The sequence below is a fragment of the Oncorhynchus tshawytscha genome, linkage group LG14 (assembly GCF_018296145.1).
Source record: "Oncorhynchus tshawytscha isolate Ot180627B linkage group LG14, Otsh_v2.0, whole genome shotgun sequence".
Lineage (NCBI taxonomy): Eukaryota > Metazoa > Chordata > Actinopteri > Salmoniformes > Salmonidae > Oncorhynchus > Oncorhynchus tshawytscha.
Window position 1 is genome coordinate 4,766,946 of NC_056442.1, and position 20,887 is coordinate 4,787,832.

A 20,887-nucleotide genomic window follows, 5' to 3' on the forward strand; every position below is an offset into this window, starting at 1 on the left:
TTAGGTTTTCATCAAGGATCTCTCTGTAGGCCTCCCGGGTGGCGCAGTGGTTAGGGGCGCTGTACTGCAGCGCCAGCTGTACCATCAGAGACTCTGGGTTCGCGCCCAGGCTCTGTCGTAACCGGCCGCGACCAGGAGGTCCGTGGGGCGACGCACAATTGGCCTAGCGTTGTCCGGGTTAGGGAGGGCTTGGCCGGTAGGGATCTCCTTGTCTCATTGTGCACCAGCGACTCCTGTGGCGGGACGGGTGCAGTGCGCACTAACCAAGGTTGCCAGGTGCACGGTGTTTCCTCCGATACATTGGTGCGGCTGGCTTCTGGGTTGGATGCGCGCTGTGTTAAGAAGCAGTGCGGCTTGGTTGGGTTGTGTGTTGGAGGACTCATGACTTTCAACCTTCGTCTCTCCCGAGTTGTAGCGATGAGACAAGATAGTAGCTACTAAAACAATTGGATACCATGAAATTGGGGAGAAAAAGGGGTAAAAATGTTACAATTATTATTATTTTTTTTAAAAAGGATCTCTCTGTACTTTGGTCTGTTCATCTTTCCCTCAATCCTGACTAGTCTCCGCCACTGAAAAACATCCCCATAGCATGATACTGCCACCACCATGCTTCACCATGGGGATGGTGCCAGGTTTCCTCCAGACGTGACGCTTGGCATTCAGGCCAAAGAGTTCAATCTAGGTTTCATCAGACCAGAAAATCTTGTTTCTCATGGTCTGAGCCTCCTTTAGGTGCCTTTTGGCAAACTCCACATGGGCTGTCATGTGCCTTTTATTGAGGATTGGTTTCTGTCTGGCCACTCTACCATAAAGGCCTGATTGGTGGAGTGCTGCAGAGATGGTTGTCCTCCTGGAAGGTTTTCCCATCTCCACAGAGGAACTCTGTCAGAGTGAACATCAGGTACTTGGTCACCTCCCTGACCAAGGCCCTTCTCCCCGGATTTCTCAGTTTGACCAGGTGGCCAGCACTAGGAAGAGTCTTGGTGGTTCCAAACTTTTTCCATTTAAGAATGGAAGCCACTGTGTTGTTAGGTACCTTCAATTGTGTAGAAACATTTTGGTACCCTTCCCCAGATCTTTGCCTCGACACAATCCTGTCAATCCTGCTCTACAGATAATTATTTTAACCTCATGGCTTGGTTTTTGCCTTATATAGACAGGTGTGTGTCTTTCCAAATCACGCCCAATCAATTGAATTTGCCAAAGGTGCACTCCAATCAAGTTGTAGAAACACCTCAAGGATGGTCAATGGAAAAGGGTCTGAAAACTTATGCAAATGAGATATTTCTAAAAGCCTGTTTTCTCTTTGTTATTATGGGGTATTGTGTGTAGATTGATGAGGGGGAAAAAGTATTTAATCAATTTCAGGAAAAGGCTGTAATGTAACAAAATGTGGAAAAAGTCAAGGGGTCTGTATACTTTCCGAAGGCACTGTATCTGGTCCTATACCATGTGTATGCGTACACGTGTGTGTGTGAATGTACGTGTGTGTGTTTCCATTGTTTTTGCATTATAGCTTTGTGGGAAAACTGTTATCATACACTAATGCACCTGAGAGCTCTGAAATCTATAACCATCACCTAACACACACACACACAAACAAACACACACACACACATTGACATTACTGGAAGTGCCTCAGTCTCTTCCTCTCTCTCTCTCTGATAAACATCTACGAGAAAAGATTCCCCTTTTTTGTCTCTGTCAGGAGAGAGAGATTGAGAGAGAGAGACATAGTGAGAGAGAGATAGATAGAGGTAAGTACTACTCCCTTACCCGTAGGTAATTCACATTAATGTAAGCTGAGATCAACGTGAAATTGAACTGGATATGGTTGTAATGGTATGTAGGCCAGGCCTGCATGTACATGTTGTGATGTGCTGTTAGGCCCATACTGTAAGATAAAACGGTCATTTATATGGTAATTTTGGGCATTATCAACAGTACAGTTCTGTGAAACATTTTACTGCAGCATACTCAAAATTATGGTTCATAGTGGGAAAATGTTGTGGCCAGGGAAAGATTTGCTGCATTTCCATATTTTTGGAGCGCACATTTTTTGGGGAACACTAGTGGGTGAATGGTATTTTGTTCTGGCTCAGTAACATATTTTGAGGCGTGCCTTGTCAGAGGCTATGTTTGTTGCACCTGTTAGTGGGAGTGCTGTACCAATTTAACTGGTATGCGGTAGTAGTGCCCTGTCAGTTTTAAATGTATAGGGGACAGATTGGAGTGGCAGCACACATTAATGGTTGAGCATTCTGCCATGTCATGTTGGTCTGTTCGGCCTTTTAGTTGCTGCCAGTTTGGAAGCCATTGTTAATAAGGCCTCTAGATATATTCATTGACATGCTGTAACCTGCTTGCACCAATTACATGTAATTACAATAAAATACTGTGAATTAGAAACCCCATCTCCCCTCAATGAATGTAATGAATTCACTCATTCATTACGATTACAGTGGCATTTACTTTGTTACTGTATAATACAGTCTATTCTACGGTATTGTACTGTGTCATTCCACAGTTCTTGCTTTGATTCTGTATTTAGATTACAGTAGATGTACTGCAATATGAAATACAGTAACTTACTTGCCAATGAGCTGCTTTGAAGTTACTGTCAAATTCATGGCAACCCCTTTACCACGCAGGGTGGTGGCTCTGCTCCAGGGGATCGCTTGGGAATAGAGCGCACTCGGGTCTTAGCCTACCATGGGGTAGCATTGATCTATGTTGGCCATTATGGCCAGTCTTTCTCCATGTATTCCTGCACATTATTGTTCAGCCCAATTCCACTTTTTATTATTAACCAGTGTGTGTGTGTGAGTGTGAGTGTGTGTGTGTGTGTGTGTGTGTGTGTGTGTGTGTGTGTGTGTGTGTGTGTGTGTGTGTACAACCAGTCTATACAGTAGCTTCTGTGTATACAGTACAGTAGAAGAGCAGAAGATAAGTCAGTCTACCGAGGTGTGCAAGGATGCTGCAAGGATGCCGGCTGGCGCGGGTCACCATGGTAACTAAAACACCGGTTCTCTAGAAATCCGTTGTTGGTGCTTAAGGGCATGAGCAGAGATGAATGAAGTAATGAGATGATGAATTATTGTCGGTAAAGCTGAAGGCCTGGGTAGGGTACTTTACATCGGTGAATGTGAAGATACAGTTGATAGCCCGCTAGGCCTACAGGTTAGGTAACCTAATATCTGCGTGGTGTCATCGGTCAACAGCCCTCGATTGAGGAATAATTCAAAACGAAGAATATTTGGTCACTTTTACAGACCTACCCGTTTTTACGTTTAAACCCTTATTTACAAATAGCCCAATGGACATCGATTACATTTACATTGAATGCAGGATCCACCGCTCTAGTACTAAACTGTTTCTGAGCGAAGTAACCTACCCCGTAGCCCTATAGACCTATTCTGATTTCCTTTCGGCCTGTGTAATAACAAACAGATAAGGCAAATCAGCTGACTTGACTAGAGCGCCAAATGAGCGCGCCCGGTCAAATATAATGAAGCATGGCACTAAATCCAAACTAGCTTCTTCTTCGAATACTTCCCCAGTTTCCCACTTCCCTCCACTCATTCCTTCTTTATTTTATTGTTCTTTTTGTTCTATTGTTCTTACTTTATTTTCTTTACTTTAATTAGGCTACCCGGTTATCAAAGATGGAGAGACAAGTCATCCAATCCGCGCAGCATCATGCGCGTGTTCGGTGGCAGTCCCGCGCCGCAGCTGAGTTCCCGCGGGCAGCACTGTTGAGCGTTGTAGAGGGGAACAGACCTGCATTCTGAAGCGGTGCGCGCTCCCCCTCTCTCTCTCTCTCTCTCTCTCTCTCTCTCTAACCCACATTGCAGTCCTGTCACGTTCCCTCTGCTCCCCCCCATCCGCCTCAACCGCTCCAGGAGAGGAAAGGAGAGAGGGAAGGAAGAGTGCAGCTGAAAAGCAAACAGACATGTCGACAGCCAACGCATAAAGTCTCCCATCGGCTGTTCGTGGATTTCTTCGCGGGACCTGAGTGAGTAAAGACCCCGTCTCCCCACTGCCGCTGAATGGTTCTTAGCGCTAGTGGGAGGGGAAGCGGGAGGCAGACAAAGGCGAATATAAATGGTTTGCGTTAGTGCCAAGGATTTAGTGCCTTAATAGGTTATATTAATGACTATTTGGACACGCACTAATTCTATAATTACAATTGTGACCAGTAATGTTACTAATTGACATTATTGTATGGATAAAGCTATTTCCATAGTCTTGGTTTTGGATGGTACGTTTTGTTTCTAGGGAAGAGTGGCCGGGTTGCGCCGGGCAGGGACAGCTCTGTATCGGCCCTGGTTGGACAGGGGGTTCGTGAGGAAAGGTAGACGCTGGGATTATGTGACATGAATATGTGTTGTAGTAAGCAGCTGCCGCGGTCATTGCTGGTTGGTTTGCGCCAGGGTGCAGGGGATGGAGAACAGGGGGAGGAAGGAAGAGTCACGATAGAAAAGCAAAGTAGGTCTAACCACACCTGTTCTGTATGCATAGATGAATGGATAGATGAGTGGATGGATGGATGAATAGATTTCTGTGAGAGAGAGAGATGAAAAATGAGAGAGGGTGACAGGAGAGAGAGATTGGCCTGAGTTATTAGCCAATCAAGTGGCTAGAGGAAGTAAACAGTGTTGTCTTGTAGGTCAGACAGTCATTACCCAATGAGGACCAAATTGCAATACTTCAATAGTGGCTATTTAAATATTGATCCAGCACAATATGTTTAAGTCATAATTACAGCGTGAAAAGGAGACTAGAGTCCACTTAATACAAACCTGCATGTATTTATCCACTGAATACAAACCTGCATGTATTTATCCCCTCAATACAAACCTGCATGTATTTATCCCCTCAATACAAACCTGCATGTATTTATCCCCTCAATACAAACCTGCATGTATTTATCCCCTCAATACAAACCTGCATGTATTTATCCACTGAATACAAACCTGCATGTATTTATCCCCTCAATACAAACCTGCATGTATTTATCCCTCAATACAAACCTGCATGTATTTATCCCCTCAATACAAACCTGCATGTATTTATCCCCTCAATACAAACCTGCATGTATTTATCCACTGAATACAAACCTGCATGTATTTATCCACTGAATACAAACCTGCATGTATTTATCCCCTCAATACAAACCTGCATGTATTTATCCCCTCAATACAAACCTGCATGTATTTATCCCCTCAATACAAACCTGCATGTATTTATCCCCTCAATACAAACCTGCATGTATTTATCCCCTCAATACAAACCTGCATGTATTTATCCCCTCAATACAAACCTGCATGTATTTATCCCCTCAATACAAACCTGCATGTATTTATCCACTGAATACAAACCTGCATGTATTTATCCACTGAATACAAACCTGCATGTATTTATCCCCTCAATACAAACCTGCATGTATTTATCCACTGAATACAAACCTGCATGTATTTATCCTCTCAATACAAACCTGCATGTATTTATCCCCTCAATACAAACCTGCATGTATTTATCCCCTCAATACAAACCTGCATGTATTTATCCCCTCAATACAAACCTGCATGTATTTATCCCCTCAATACAAACCTGCATGTATTTATCCCCTCAATACAAACCTGCATGTATTTATCCCCTCAATACAAACCTGCATGTATTTATCCCCTCAATACAAACCTGCATGTATTTATCTACTGAATACAAACCTGCATGTATTTATCTACTGAATACAAACCTGCATGTATTTATCCCCTCAATACAAACCTGCATGTATTTATCCCCTCAATACAAACCTGCATGTATTTATCCCCTCAATACAAACCTGCATGTATTTATCCCCTCAATACAAACCTGCATGTATTTATCTACTGAATACAAACCTGCATTTATCCCCTCAATAAAACCTGCATGTATTTATCCCCTCAATACAAACCTGCATGTATTTATCCCCTCAATACAAACCTGCATGTATTTATCCCCTCAATACAAACCTGCATGTATTTATCCCCTCAATACAAACCTGCATGTATTTATCCACTGAATCTACAAACCTCTCTCTCTCACACACACACAGACACACACTCTCTCTCTCTTTCTCTCCTTCTATTTCTCTCCAGCCAGGGAACACTGTGTGCAGGGAAAAGGAAGGCTTTTGATACAATCAATATCAATAGATTTGAGCTGTTTCACTTGGAGCTCTCCTGTGTGTGTCTGTGTGTGTGTGTCTCTGTGTGAGAGAGAGCGGGAGAGAAAGAGAGACACGATATAGCCTTGACTGACTGACTCACGGTTACTCATGGTTACGCAATCAATCCTCTTTCTTCAGCACAACATTCTGCTCCTCCTCTCCTCTTTTCACAAGACCCTCAGTCCTCTCTTTTCTTTTCTCCTCTTATTTTCTCTCTCTTCTGCTCCCTCTCTTCCTCTGCTCATTTCCCCCTCACTCCAATCTTCTATTTTCTTCACTTCCCCGTCTCTCATCTTATCTTCCCTGCTCTCCACTCGTCTTTTCATATCTATCATCCTCTCCTCTCCCCCTTTCTTTTCCACTCCCCTTCTCCTCTTCTCCCCCTTGTCCCTTTCCTCTCCTTCCAAAATCACCTCTCCCTGACATCTCATCTCGGGTTGTCTGTTTATCATACTGCAGTATTTTCCCAGCCACTGATTCAAATCATGACCTTATCATCACCTTTTATTGCATTATCCTTAGTGTTACATTATCGATACATTTTTTGTTACATGGTCCTTGTTGTTACATTACCACCGCACCATATTACATTATCCTTGGTGTAACATTATCACGGTGTTTATTACATTACCCTTGTTGTTGCATTGTCCTTGTTGTAATTGCTGTTATTGTTATCATTGCATTATCTTTGTATAATTTTTTTTTAACCTTCATTATCATGGCCTTCTTCAGTGTGTGCTAGCTGCTTCTAAACTAATCTCGTCCAGTAGCCAGCCGGCTCTCTGTCTGTCTATATGCAGGAGCAATTGAACTAGCTAGTAGCTTCTGATTGTTATTGTTTTTTGATTAGTAGCCCATTACCTTCTGCATGGTGGCCTCCAAGTTACATGAATCAGGCAAAGAGAGACTCCTGATTTCTCCTTCTCCTGATGTCATTTTCCAGGTTAAAGACAGCATATTGCATCTCTTGTTTTCGAGTGCAGTCTTCTCCTCTCATCCATCCAGCCCTGTGTTTATAACATATTATTTTATTGTCATCATCAGCATCGCTCTGACTGTCATTATGATTTTAAAGCAGCCTCTTATGTCCCAAAGAGGTCTTCAGATCCTCTCTCATGCTATCTGCTGTATTATCATGGTAATCAACCTAATGTATTATAATGGACTTGGATTGCTGTTGTTAGTTCCTTGTTGATGAATGTAATGGGTGTTTTCCACGTCACTGTCTGGTATCGTGGAAATTTCCTGTATTTACCAAATCATGAGAGCAAACCACACACAAGTCAGAGTTATAATAAAGTCCATCTTTAATTATATGAGCTCCATCACAACCCTGTGACTCTCAGATCAATTCAGTGTCTATAAATGAATTCTCTGAGAGTCCCTTACACATTGCAACTGAGATCCTTTATAGCAAAGACACACATAGCCAGACAGCATTGGCCATAATTTATCGTTCAGCTTTGTCTCTTAAACTATGTCCTTTTCTCAAACTCAGAACCTAAACAAATCCTCATATCAACAGGCATATATCAAATCCATCCTATCTTGACAAGATCACAGAGACACATTGACTGGCACACAGACATTGTGGAGCCAAGAGATACACGCTTGACCTCTCCCCTCTCTCCGGCCCAAGCAACTTAGTCTTGACAGAGAACAGATGACTGCACAGTATTGACACAGTATTATACAAAAATAAACATTCTGATGAGAAGTAACTTACAAACATGAATATAAAACATCTTACCTATGTTACCAACTAATTCTGATTATTCCCCAACACTGGTATGGAACCTGAAGCATTATGTATCCTGAACCGTGCTATAACTCCTATATAAATATATATATACTATAAACTATCACTATATTATAATTAAGCAATAAGGTCAGAGGAGGTGTGGTATATGGCCAATATACCAGCTACGGGCTGTTCTTAAGCATGACGCAACGCGGGGTGCCTAGATACAGCCTTTAGCCGTGGTATATTGGCCATATATCACAAATCCCAGAGGTGCCTTATTGCTATTATAAACTGTTTACCAACATAATTAGAGCAGTAAAAATAAATGTTTTGTCATACCTTTTAAAAAGGTCTGATATACCACAGCTGTCAGCCAATCAGCATTCAGGGCTCGAACCACCCAGTTTATAATAATATTTACTCTACGTTGTGTTGTGCCTAAGAACAGCCCTTAGCCATGTTATATTGGCCATATACCACACCCCTTCGCACCTTAGTGCTTAAATATAGCACTATAACTCATATAGCTGATAAAACAATATAAAATTATGTTTTGACCTAAACTGGGATATGCTTAACACCCCGGCAGTCCTACAATCTAAGCTAGATGCCCTCAATCTCACACAAATCATCAAGGAACCCACCAGGTACAACCCTAAATCTGTAAACAAGGGCACCCTCATAGACGTCGTCGTGACCACCTGGCCCTCCAAATACACCTCCGCTGTCTTCAACCAGGATCTCAGCGATCACTGCCTCATTGCCTGTATCCGCTACGGATCCGCAGTCAAACGACCATCCCTCATCACTGTCAAACGCTCCCTAAAACACTTCTGTGAGCAGGCCTTTCTAATCGACCTGGCCCGGGTATCCTGGAAGGATATTGACCTCATCCCGTCATAAAAGTAACTTCCTCACCATTTTAGATAAGCATGCTCCGTTCAAAAAATGCAGAACTAAGAACAGATATAGCCCTTGGTTCACTCCAGACCTGACTGCCCTCGACCAGCACAAAAACATCCTGTGGCGGACTGCAATAGCATCGAATAGTCCCCGCGATATGCAACTGTTCAGGGAAGTCAGGAACCAATACACGCAGTTCAGTCAGGAAAGCAAAGGCCAGCTTCTTCAGGCAGAAATTTGCATCCTGTAGCTCTAACTCCAAAAAGTTCTGGGACACTGTAAAGTCCATGGAGAACAAGAGCACCTCCTCCCAGCTGCCCACTGCACTGAGGCTAGGTAACACGGTCACCACCGATAAATCCATGATTATCGAAAACTTCAACAAGCATTTCTCAATGGCTGGCCATGCCTTCCTCCTGGCTACTCCAACCTCGGCCAACAGCTCCGCCCCCCCGCAGCTACTCGCCCAAGCCTCTCCAGGTTGTCCTTTACCCAAATCCAGATAGCAGATGTTCTGAAAGAGCTGCAAAACCTGGACCCGTACAAATCAGCTGGGCTTGACAATCTGGACCCTCTATTTCTGAAACTATCCGCCGCCATTGTCGCAACCCCTATTACCAGCCTGTTCAACCTCTCTTTCATATCGTCAAGGATTGGAAAGCTGCCGCAGTCATCCCCCTCTTCAAAGGGGGAGACATCCTGGACCCAAACTGTTACAGACCTATATCCATCCTGCCCTGCCTATCTAAGGTCTTCGAAAGCCAAGTCAACAAACAGGTCACTGACCATCTCGAATCCCACCGTACCTTCTCCGCTGTGCAATATGGTTTCCGAGCCGGTCACGCGTGCACCTCAGCCACACGCAAGGTACTAAACTATATCATAACCGCCATAGATAAAAGACAGTACTGTGCAGCCGTCTTCATCGACCTTGCCAAGGCTTTCGACTCTGTCAATCACCATATTCTTATCGGCAGACTCAGTAGCCTCAGTTTTTCTAATGACTGCCTTGCCTGGTTCACCAACTACTTTGCAGACAGAGTTCAGTGTGTCAAATCGGAGGGCATGCTGTCCGGTCCTCTGGCAGTCTCTATGGGGTGCCACAGGGTTCAATTCTCGGGCCGACTCTTTTCTCTGTATATATCAATGATGTTGCTCTTGCTGCGGGCGATTCCCTGATCCACCTCTACGCAGACGACACCATTCTGTATACTTCCGGCCCGTCCTTGGACACTGTGCTATCTAACCTCCAAACGAGCTTCAATGCCATAAACACTCCTTCCGTGGCATCCAACTGCTCTTAAACGCTAGTAAAACCAAATGCATGCTTTTCAACCGTTCGCTGCCTTCACCCGCACGCCCGACTAGCATTACCACCCTGGATGGTTCCAACCTAGAATATGTGGACATCTATAAGTATCTAGGTGTCTGGCTAGACTGTAAACTCTCCTTCCAGACTCATATCAAACATCTTCAATCTAAAATCAAATCTAGAGTCGGCTTTCTATTCCGCAACAAAGCCTCCTTCACTCACGCCGCCTAACTTACCCTAGTAAAACTGACTATCCTACCGATCCTCGACTTCGGCGATGTCATCTACAAAATAGCTTCCAATACTCTACTCAGCAAACTGGATGCAGTTTATCACAGTGCCATCCGTTTTGTTACTAAAGCACCTTATACCACCCACCACTGCGACCTGTATGCTCTAGTCGGCTGGCCCTCACTACATATTCGTCGCCAGACCCACTGGCTCCAGGTCATCTACAAGTCCATGCTAGGTAAAGCTCCGCCGTATCTCAGTTCACTGGTCACGATGGCAACACCCACCCGTAGCACGCGCTCCAGCAGGTGTATCTCACTGATCATCCCTAAAGCCAACACCTCATTTGGCCGAGTTGCAAAAATCGCTGAAGTAGGAGACTTTTATCTCCCTCACCAACTTCAAACATCTGCTATCTGAGCAGCTAACCGATCGCTGCAGCTGTACATAGTCTATTGGTCAATAGCCCACCCAATTTTACCTACCTCATCCCCATACTGTTTATATTTATTTACTTTTCTGCTCTTTTGCACACCAATATCTCTACCTGTACATAACCATCTGATCATTTATCACCAGTATTAAGCTGCAAAATTGTAATTATTCACCTACCTCCTCATGCCTTTTGCACACAATGTATATAGACTCTCTTTTTTTCTACTGTGTTATTGACTTGTTAATTGTTTACTCCATGTGTAACTCTGTGTTGTTGTCTGTTCACACTGCTATGCTTTATCTTGGCCAGATCGCAGTTGCAAATGAGAACTTGTTCTCAACTAGCCTACCTGGTTAAATAAAGGTGAAATAAAAAAATTACAAAATCATCTCATGTGAAAACCAGTTTTATTCTGGTACCAGTCCAAGTGTTGGTTCCAGGATGTGAAACCAGAGTACAACCAGGAACAGTAATGTTAATGTGACGGTGCCAGTAGTTCACAAACAAAGGGACATGCATAAGCATCACTCTACTGGGTCTGATAGGATCCCATTTAACAGTAGTCATGTGTGTGTTTCTGTATGCAGTGTGGTGAGGGGTGGGTGTGTGCCCCTGGGCTGGGTCTGATAGGATCCCATTTAACAGTAGTCATGTGTGTGTTTCTGTATGCAGTGCGGTGAGGGGTGGGTGTGTGCCGCTGCCCTGGGCTGGGCTGAAGGCAGAGGAGGTAGGATGCTGTGGCTCTCCCTGCTGTCTGTGGTGGTCCTGGGTTGTGTGACCCCGACCCAGACACACACTCACACACACACCCCGACGCCCACCTCCACACACACCCCTATGGTGGACAGCTCGGAGGAGGAGGTGGATGAACCATGCTTCGAGCCGTGCACGTGCGAGGTCAAAGAGGGCGTGTTGCACGTGCACTGTGATGGGCGGGGCTTCACTAACGCCAGCCAGGTGACTGCACTGCATTACCTTAATCTAATGTACTTCATATTATAATATACATACTGCAGTAGTATATTAATAAACAGCCCTGTTCTGCACTGTACTGCATTACTGCACTAAATGTACTGTTTCTGTTTTGGCATATACGTATTTGTATATGATTAAATAAAGTCAACCAACCAATCAATCAATCAAACAATCAGGTGTCCCAGTCCTGGCTCCGCCCCTTCAAGCTCAACCTGCAGAGGAACTCCTTGAGGCGTCTCTATAGCAACGGCTTCCTGCACCATAGCAATGCCGTGGCGATAAACCTAGGCAACAACGCACTGCAGGACATCCGTGCCGGGGCGTTTCATGGTCTGGGGACACTGAGACGCCTCTACCTCCACGAGAACAAGCTGGAGGTGTTCCGCAACGACACCTTCTCTGGTCTGGAGGCACTGGAGTACCTGCAGGTAGGCCTGACATCATTACTACCCATCAGAACCATCAATAAACACTATGGTCCATCCTCATCAATAATCCCTGGGATTAGTCCTCATCCATATTTACTGTGACAACGATAATCAATAAGTTATGTGTGATCTCCTGAGCCTGATGAGTTCCTGTTTGTGTCAAAATGTCACATTTGAACACTTTGACTTTACCTCTATCCCCTCTACCTACAGGCCGACTACAATGTCATCAAACGCATCGACAGCGGGGCACTACGCTACCTGCTTAAATTACGAGTGCTCATCCTCAACGACAACCTGATCCCTGCTCTGCCTCCTCACCTCTTCAGGTATCTACCTGATTAATAACCCTGCACTATGTCCACATCATGGGTCTGTTTCTCGCTCTGACCAAGGTAACTGTCTGAAAAAGTTGTTTTCAATCACATCTATAACATGTATCAGTCATGTTCCTTATTCTTCAATAACATGATCACCAATTCCATTTCAATTCGAAATTTCAGTTTCATTCCTGAATTGAAATGGAATTGACCCCAGCCGTAATGATCCCTTCCACCCCCAGATCTGTGTCTCTGACCCACCTGGACCTGCGGGGGAACCGTCTGAAGAGCCTGGCCTACGCCGGGACCCTGGAGTATGTGGGCCGCAGCCTGATGGAGCTCCAGCTGGAGGAGAACCCCTGGATCTGTGGCTGTGAGGCAGTCCAGCTGCAGACCTGGCTGGGACACATCCCCTACACCGCAGTGGTGGGGGACATCACCTGCGAATACCCCTTCCACCTGCACGGGAAAGACCTGAGGGAGATACCACGCAAAGAACTGTGTGCCGGAGAGGTGGAGGGACAGGGGGAGAAGGAGGGAGAGAGGGAGAAGCACGGAGGGGTACAGCCTCCTCAGCATCTGCCCTCTAACCCAAAAGCGAACCCCAAGCCTGGGAGGCCCAGACCCACCAAGCCGTCCTCCATGGTTCACCATCAGAACACATATACCTCATCTTCGTCGACTTCTTCATCATCGGTGGAGCGGAGGGGGAGAGAGAGGTCCCCTCGGCCCACTAAGCGTCCCAGGCCCTCCAGGACACCCCCCACCCAGCGTAGCCTCCTCCCCAACCAGCCCCCTCCCATCGCAGGGTACCAGACTCGCCCCCCCATCCCCATCGTATGTCCTCTGGGGTGCACCTGTAACCTCCACATCTCAGGTACAGTTTGGATGGGACTTCTTTGGCTCAGCAGTGTGACATCATCACACACAGCAGGGTGACTTCCTGCTAACAGATATAATCAACAACAAGATTTGAATTTGCCAAGACTGCTACTATTGTACTCTTCACAATGTGGGCAAGCCACAAGGGACACAAACTAACAGGGACAATCATTGCACTATGCACCAGTGACAAATATGAATTATGTTGTTGTCTATAAACAGGAAGTCGCCCCATTGTGTCTGATGATGTCATATTGCTGAAACTAGCTTTGCATATGTTCTCAATGCAAAACACTTTGGGCTGAAATGTATGAAAAAAGCTGTACAAATAAAGTTGATTCAGTATATTGTTCCAGACCTAGGGTTGACAGTCAACTGTAAGGAGAGCGGCTTCCATAATGTGTCCCAGCTTACACCACGCCCCCTCAACGGACGGAAGCTGTACCTCAGCGGCAACCTCATCCAGCGGATCTATAAGTCAGATTTCTGGAATTTTTCCAGTCTGGATCTACTTCACCTGGGAAACAACCGGATCTCCTTTATTCAGGTTGTCATTAGCCAGGGGATCTCCTTTATTCAGGTTGTCATTAGCCAGACGATCTCCTTTATTCAGGTTGTCATTAGCCAGGGGATCTCCTTTATTCAGGTTGTCACTATCCAGAGGATCTTCTTTATTCAGGTTGTCGTTAGCCAGAGAGGATCTCCTTTATTCAGGTTGTTGTTAGCCAGAGAGGATCTCCTTTATTCAGGTTGTTGTTAGCCAGAGGATCTCCTTTATTCAGGTTGTTGTTAGCCAGAGGATCTCCTTTATTCAGGTTGTTGTTAGCCACAGGATCTCCTTTATTCAGGTTGTTGTTAGCCAGAGAGGATCTCCTTTATTCAGGTTGTCGTTAGCCAGAGGATCTCCTTTATTCAGGTTGTTGTTGGCCAGAGAGGATCTCCTTTATTCAGGTTGTTTTTAGCCAGAGGATCTCCTTTATTCAGGTTGTCGTTAGCCAGAGGATCTCCTTTATTCAGGTTGTTGTTAGCCAGAGAGGATCTCCTTTACTCAGGTTGTTGTTGGCCAGAGAGGATCTCCTTTATTCAGGTTGTTGTTAGCCAGAGGATCTCCTTTATTCAGGTTGTTGTTAGCCAGAGGATCTCCTTTATTCAGGTTGTCGTTAGCCAGAGGATCTCCTTTATTCAGGTTGTTGTTAGCCAGAGGATCTCCTTTATTCAGGTTGTTGTTAGCCAGAGGATCTCCTTTATTCAGGTTGTTGTTAGCCAGAGGATCTCCTTTATTCAGGTTGTTGTTAGCCAGAGAGGATCTCCTTTACTCAGGTTGTTGTTAGCCAGAGAGTATCTCCTTTATTCAGGTTTAGGCGTAGGATCTCATAGGGTTCAGATTGTCTTTAGCCTGAGGCGTCATACACGGGGAGCACTGATGGCCAAGTTTGATATCTATGATTTAATTATTAGTAAACAGCAAAACATTAGGCCTATAGCCTGGATCTCAGCATACACCTGGATAACATTGTGGGGACCTGTGGCACAATGGACATGAAGTCCCTGTATTTACCTTCTCTTTCGCTCTCACTCTCTTTCTCTCTTTCTGTCGCTCTCTTTCTCTGTCCCTCTTTCTCTCTCTCTCTTTCTGTCGCTCTCTTTCTCTGTCCCTCTTTCTCTCTCTCTTTTTCTGCCTCTCTCTTTCTCTGTCTCTCTCCCCTCTCTCTCTCTCTCTCTTCCTCTGTCTCTCTCTGTCCCTGTCTCTCTCCCCTCTCTCGCTCTTTCTCTCTGTCTGGTTCTCCAGGAGGGAGCGTTCTCCAGCCTGCCGACCCTGAGGAGTCTCTACCTGAACGGCAACAACCTGCAGAGGCTTAGCCCAGACATGTTCCTGGGTCTACTTAACCTCAGGTAGGACTGACTGTCACACACACACTCACTCACACACACACATTCCTGGGTCCTGTATGATCATGTCTCCTTGTAGGTATCTGTACTTTGAGTACAATGAGATCGGTGTGGTGGAGGCGGGAGTGTTCAGCCCCATGCCGTCTCTCCAGCTGCTCTTCCTCAACGCCAACCTGCTGAGGTCACTTCCTATCGGAGTGTTCCAGGGCATCTCCCTCTCTCGCCTCAACCTCCGCAACAACCACTTCCTCAGCCTGCCTGTAGAGGGGGTGTTAGAGCACCTCACTGGACTGGTGCAGGTATGAGGAGGAAGGGAGGGGTGTTTGTAGGGGGTTAGGTGTGTGTGCAGACAAGGTGTGTGTAGTGGGGCGGTGTATATTGGTATAGGTGTGTGTGTGTAACGTGTATGGGCACAGGTGTGTCTGTCACTCTGTCTGTGAAGGGGATTCTAGAGCATCTAACTGGACTAGTCCAGATGTTCCTCATTTTGTATGGCACCAATCACATTTTCTCATCATCTCCTACCCAGGTGGACCTGCAGCAGAACCCATGGGAGTGCCGGTGTGATGCGGCCCCTCTGAAGCGCTGGCTGGAGGGCCTGAGTGCGGTGGTGGTGGTGGGGGAGGTGGTCTGTCACTCACCAGAAGAGACCACAGGTACCGGGGTCTAAGGCTCATGGCAGCACAGTTAACATTCTAATAAAAAGCATGAGCTGGCGCACACCCAGAGAACATTATTTTGTGTAGAGGTGCTGACTAACGGCGAATAAACTGTAAGCTATGAAAATAAATAAAGAGAGGGGCACACTCTCTATATACATATAAACTCCCTGTCATTTATTGGGTAAAACAGCAACATCTGAAGGCTAAATGACTGGGAGTTTATATACTGTATATATAGAGTGTGCGGATCGTTATTTATTTTTCTAGCACAGTTAACATTACCACACCATTCACCATTCCTCTCCCCTTGACGCTTCCCACACTTCCCAGGTGTAAAGGAGTGTCTATGTGAATTCATTAATCGGGCACCACTTGTTTGTTCTGAGTCAGAAAGAAACTATCATTTAGCAACAAGGGATAAATACTACTTATCACATAATTCTATCTGAAGGTAATTGAGTACTGTTAAATGACAAGGCGAGGCATTCATGGAGAAGAGTATATACTTTATAAACAACAGATTTATTTGGAAACAACCGGGATAATGTGCTGAATGTAAAGGATGAATGAATAATAAATGACATAATGCTAAATGAAAGGAAGGGAAAAGGGTGTGGGGTATTTCCATAGTATTTGATTAAATGGAAAAAAAGACTATATGGATAGAGAGCGGTCCCGTTCTGTGAGCTTGTGTGGCCTACCACTTCGCGGCTGAGCCGTTGTTGCTCCTAGACGTTTCTACTTCACAATAACAGCACTAACAGTTGACCGGGGCAGCTCTAGCGGGGCTGACTTGTTGGAAAGGTGGCATCCTATGACGGTGCCACGTTGAAAGTCACTGAGCTCTTCAGTAAGGAGATTGCATGACTGTGTGCTCGATTTTATACACCTGTCAGCAACGGGTGTGGCTGAAATAGCCGAATCCACTCATTTGAAGTGTTGTCCACATACTTTTGTATATATAGTGCACTTGTCTGAAGGATAAGTGGCTAAAAAGGTGAATTTTTTCAAAAGTCTCATGGAATCTATGCCTCCATTGAACACTACACATTGGCTGCTACTGTAGGCTGTATCATGGTAATGGTGCAGGAGGGGATGGCTGACGTTTTTTGGGCTCCTAACCAATTGTGCTTTTTTGTGGGGTTTTTTCCTCGCATTATTCGCTTATTTTGTACATAATGTTTCTGCTACCATCTCTTATAACCGAAAAGAGCTTCTGGATATCAGAACAGCGTTTACTCACCTCGAACTGGACAAAGATTTTCTTCTTTAATGAGTCCGACGCGAAGGATATACTCTTGCTCCCGGACCAGGCCCAAATCCCCGTCATTCACATGAAGAAAAGAGGGCACAGATCCGGGTGCCTTGTGAGAATTTGTCGGCGAGTGGGTAACCCGCCTCTACCATCCGTTCTATTGTCCAACGTGCAATCACTGGAGAATAAACTGGATGAGCTCCGTTCGAGACTATCCTACCAACGGGACATTAAAAACTGTAATATGTTATGTCTCACAGAGTTGTGGCTGAACGACGACATGGAAATTATACACTTGGCTGGTTTTTCTGCGCATCGGCAGGACAGAACAGCTACGCCTGGTAAGACGATGGGTGGTGGTGTGTGTCTGTTTGTCAAAAACAGCTGGTGCGCGATGTCTAATATTACGGAAGTCTCGAGGTATTGCTCGCCTGAGGTAGAGTACCTCATGATAAGCTGTAGACCACAATATCTACCAAGAGAGTTTTCATCTATATTTTTCGTAGCCATCTATTTACCACCACAAACCAATGCTGACCCTAAGACCACACTCAATGAGCTGTATAAGGCAGTCTTGAAGAGGGTGTGACAACGCCTTTTCCCCCTTAGGAGACTGAAAAGATTTGGCATGGGTCCCCAGATCCTCAAAAGATTCTACATCTGCACCATTGAGAGCATCCTTAACGGTTGCATCACCGCCTGGTATGGCAACTGCTCATCATCTGACCATAAAGCGCTACTAGGGCCAAGCTTCCTGCCATCCAGGACCTATATACTAGGTGGTGTCATAGGAAGGCCCAAAAAATTGTCAAAGACTTCAGTCACCCAAGTCATAGACTGTTCTCTCTGCTACTGCATGGCAAGTGGTAAAAGAGTGCCAAGTCTAGGCCCAAAAGGCTCCATAACAGCTTCTACCCCCAAGTCATAAGACTACTGAACAGTTAATCAAATGGCTACCAGGACTATTTGCATTAACCCCCCTTCTTTTTACACTGCTGCTACTCACTGTTTATTATCTATGCATAGTCACTTTACCCCTACCTACATGTACAAATGACCTTGACTAACCTGTACCCCCATTGACTCGATACCCCCTGTATATAGCCTCGTTATTTTATTGTGTTACTCTAAAAAAAATGTATTACTACTTTCTTAAACTCCATTGTTGGTTAAGGGCTTGTCAGTAAGCATTTCACAGTAAGGTCTACTGTTGTATTCGGCACATGACAAATTTGATTTGATTTGATATCATGTAACAGCTTTTTCAATAGCTACAGTGTTTACAAGTCCTCTAGCTATATTAAACATAACCACACCATGGGACTACAGAATCCTAGTGGTGGACTATAAGAAATGGGAGGTGGCTCCTATAATTATTATATAAACAAGTGTCTCAATCAAAATGTATGACTAAGTCAAATCTAGTCTCTTAACAGGCTTAGGGAGATGTCCGCATTAGTGGGACATCAGGTGTAGTGGTACATGTGTGTTGGAGGGTACTGTACTATGGTCATTTTGCAACCCGATCACAACTAATGCTTTTGGGTTGTTGCTGAATGTGTTTTGTGAACGAAAAAATGTTTTGGGTTAGTGTGGCATCATTGTAGTGGTTGTGGTCAGTTTTCCTAGATGGGGTGAGCTGTTGAAACTCATTTGAAACCAACCTGTCAATTATTGATCAACAATCTATCTTTTTGGTGTTAAAATGAATTTTTGGTGTTTTCCTTCATATATTCTATATTCTAAAATACATAATTATATATATATCACATTTACATAAGTATTCAAAAGGGGGAGGGCTCCTGCTGGGAACTTGCTGTGAACGTGGCCTCCCTCTTCTTGTGTTCTCTGGCCAGTGAAGGGAGGTCCTTGCGTATCTTCAATGTGGTTGATGTCTGGCATGGATGTGTGAAGCTGACGCTCCTCTACACAGGTGTGCAGTGTAGGTGAATGCATGGGGCTCTTCCACTGTTGTTCCTTTATTTGTTTGGTTTGTTGTACTTCAGTGACTTAAAGAAAGTGCCTTTCTTTTCATTGTGTATCTTTGTTGTAGGTACAGACCTTCGCTCTCTTTCCCTGGACCTCCTCTGTCCAGACCTGGACACCCACCAGGCCACGGTGGAGAACCAGGGGGAGTGGAACAGCTCCACAGCCCCAGACGGTGATTTCTCTCTGGGCTACCCCGTGCCAGGCCATGGCCCCCTGGGTCCCCTCCCTAAGACTTCCATCCCTCTGTCGGTGTTGGTTCTCAGCCTGCTGGTGCTGTTCGTGTCGGCGTTCTTTGCGGCAGCGGCGCTGATCGCCTATGCCCTGAGGAGGCGGGACAAGCTGCCGTTCCGGCGGCAGGGAGAGGTGGATCTGGCCGGGATCCAGATGGAATGTGGGATATTCACCGAGCAGCAGCACCACAGGTTACCGGTACCGAAGACCCCTCCTCCTCTGTCTGCCTTGCAGCATAGCCTTGTCTACGATAGCATCCTCCCCGCTGACCCTGGCCCTAACCCTAACCTCAGTCCCTCAACACACATGTGCAGTAGCCCAGTCTATAAGAATGAGGATGATTCAGTGGTGAAGCAGCAATGGCAACAACAGAAGCAGCTCTCTACTTCCACAGAGAAAGGGAACGTGGGAAGATACCCCTCGGCGGGGGAGAGAGAGAGCGAAGGACACTATCGTTTTGTGGCAGAGAGAGAGCGAGAGTGTAACATGGAGGTGTCCCGTTCCCCCATCAGTACCGTTGCCGGGGCAGTGGGACCCCCTCTTTCAGATCTCCGTGGAAACGGGACCCTCTGCCCAACGGTCATAGACAGCCAGGGCCCCACCCCCAAGGTGGGATTGGTTGACTGCCTGTTTGGGATCTCTGGAATGTCCGCCGCCGTCCCAGAGTTCCGAGACCTGCCGGACAGGTATACACGTCCCCCACCACCTCGCTATCCCCACCCTCCACAACCCCCTCAGCCCCCAGAACCCAAAGAGGAAACTAGAGCCAGCCAATCACTCGTGGTTACTACAATGACAGCGTGCGCGGGGCCAAGCAGTAGTAATCAGAGCCAGAACTCTGAGTTCCCGCGAGAGTTGAGAATGAGACTCAGTACCAAGCCGGATTACATGGAAGTCCTGGACAGATCTTATCAGTTCTAATAGATAAATGTTACTATGGAACCGCTGGCGATGACAATAAATGGCTCCTGTAATATGTCATGTCTTGAACATGTTGATATGCAGAGGTAAACCTGTGTGTGGCGAGAGCTGACTAGGATGAAGTTACTCTTAGATGAGGCTTTGGAAAGGATAAGCTGATCCTAGATCAGTGCCTGAGACTAGCAATTATGTTTTGTACCGTTGATGACTAAATACTAAGTATCAGGCTTTTTTTATTCCCAGCATCACAAAGCAAGACAATGTGGTGTGTGTGTGTGTGTGTGTGTGTGTGTGTGTGTGTGTGTGTGTGTGTGTGTGTGTGTGTGTGTGTGTGTGTGTGTGTGTGTGTGTGTTCATGTTAAACAATGTGGTGGGTGTGTGTGTGTGTAGGTTCATGTTAGACAATATGGTGTGTGTGTTCATGTTTTCTCTCGAAAGACCTGCTGATGAGACACTCAGTTGCTCTGCCTCTCCAATAACATCATGAAACACAG

General features: G+C 45.6%; 1 protein-coding gene across 2 annotated transcripts in view; it reads left to right on the plus strand.

Moving 5' to 3' along the window:
- The first annotated feature begins 3,666 nt into the window (after positions 1-3,666).
- The window catches only part of LOC112255134 (SLIT and NTRK-like protein 3), an 18,914-nt gene continuing 1,693 nt past the window's right edge, over positions 3,667-20,887 (plus strand). The window contains exons 1-10 of one of the 2 annotated variants that reach the window (XM_042296898.1): positions 3,667-4,018; positions 11,513-11,797; positions 11,992-12,243; positions 12,457-12,572; positions 12,806-13,440; positions 13,802-13,992; positions 15,235-15,338; positions 15,415-15,634; positions 15,865-15,991; positions 19,109-19,295. In XM_042296898.1, the coding sequence (XP_042152832.1) occupies positions 11,573-11,797; positions 11,992-12,243; positions 12,457-12,572; positions 12,806-13,440; positions 13,802-13,992; positions 15,235-15,338; positions 15,415-15,634; positions 15,865-15,991; positions 19,109-19,164 (1,926 nt within the window). In that variant the 5' untranslated portion in view covers positions 3,667-4,018; positions 11,513-11,572 and the 3' untranslated portion in view covers positions 19,165-19,295. The other variant, XM_042296897.1, reaches the window with a different exon arrangement.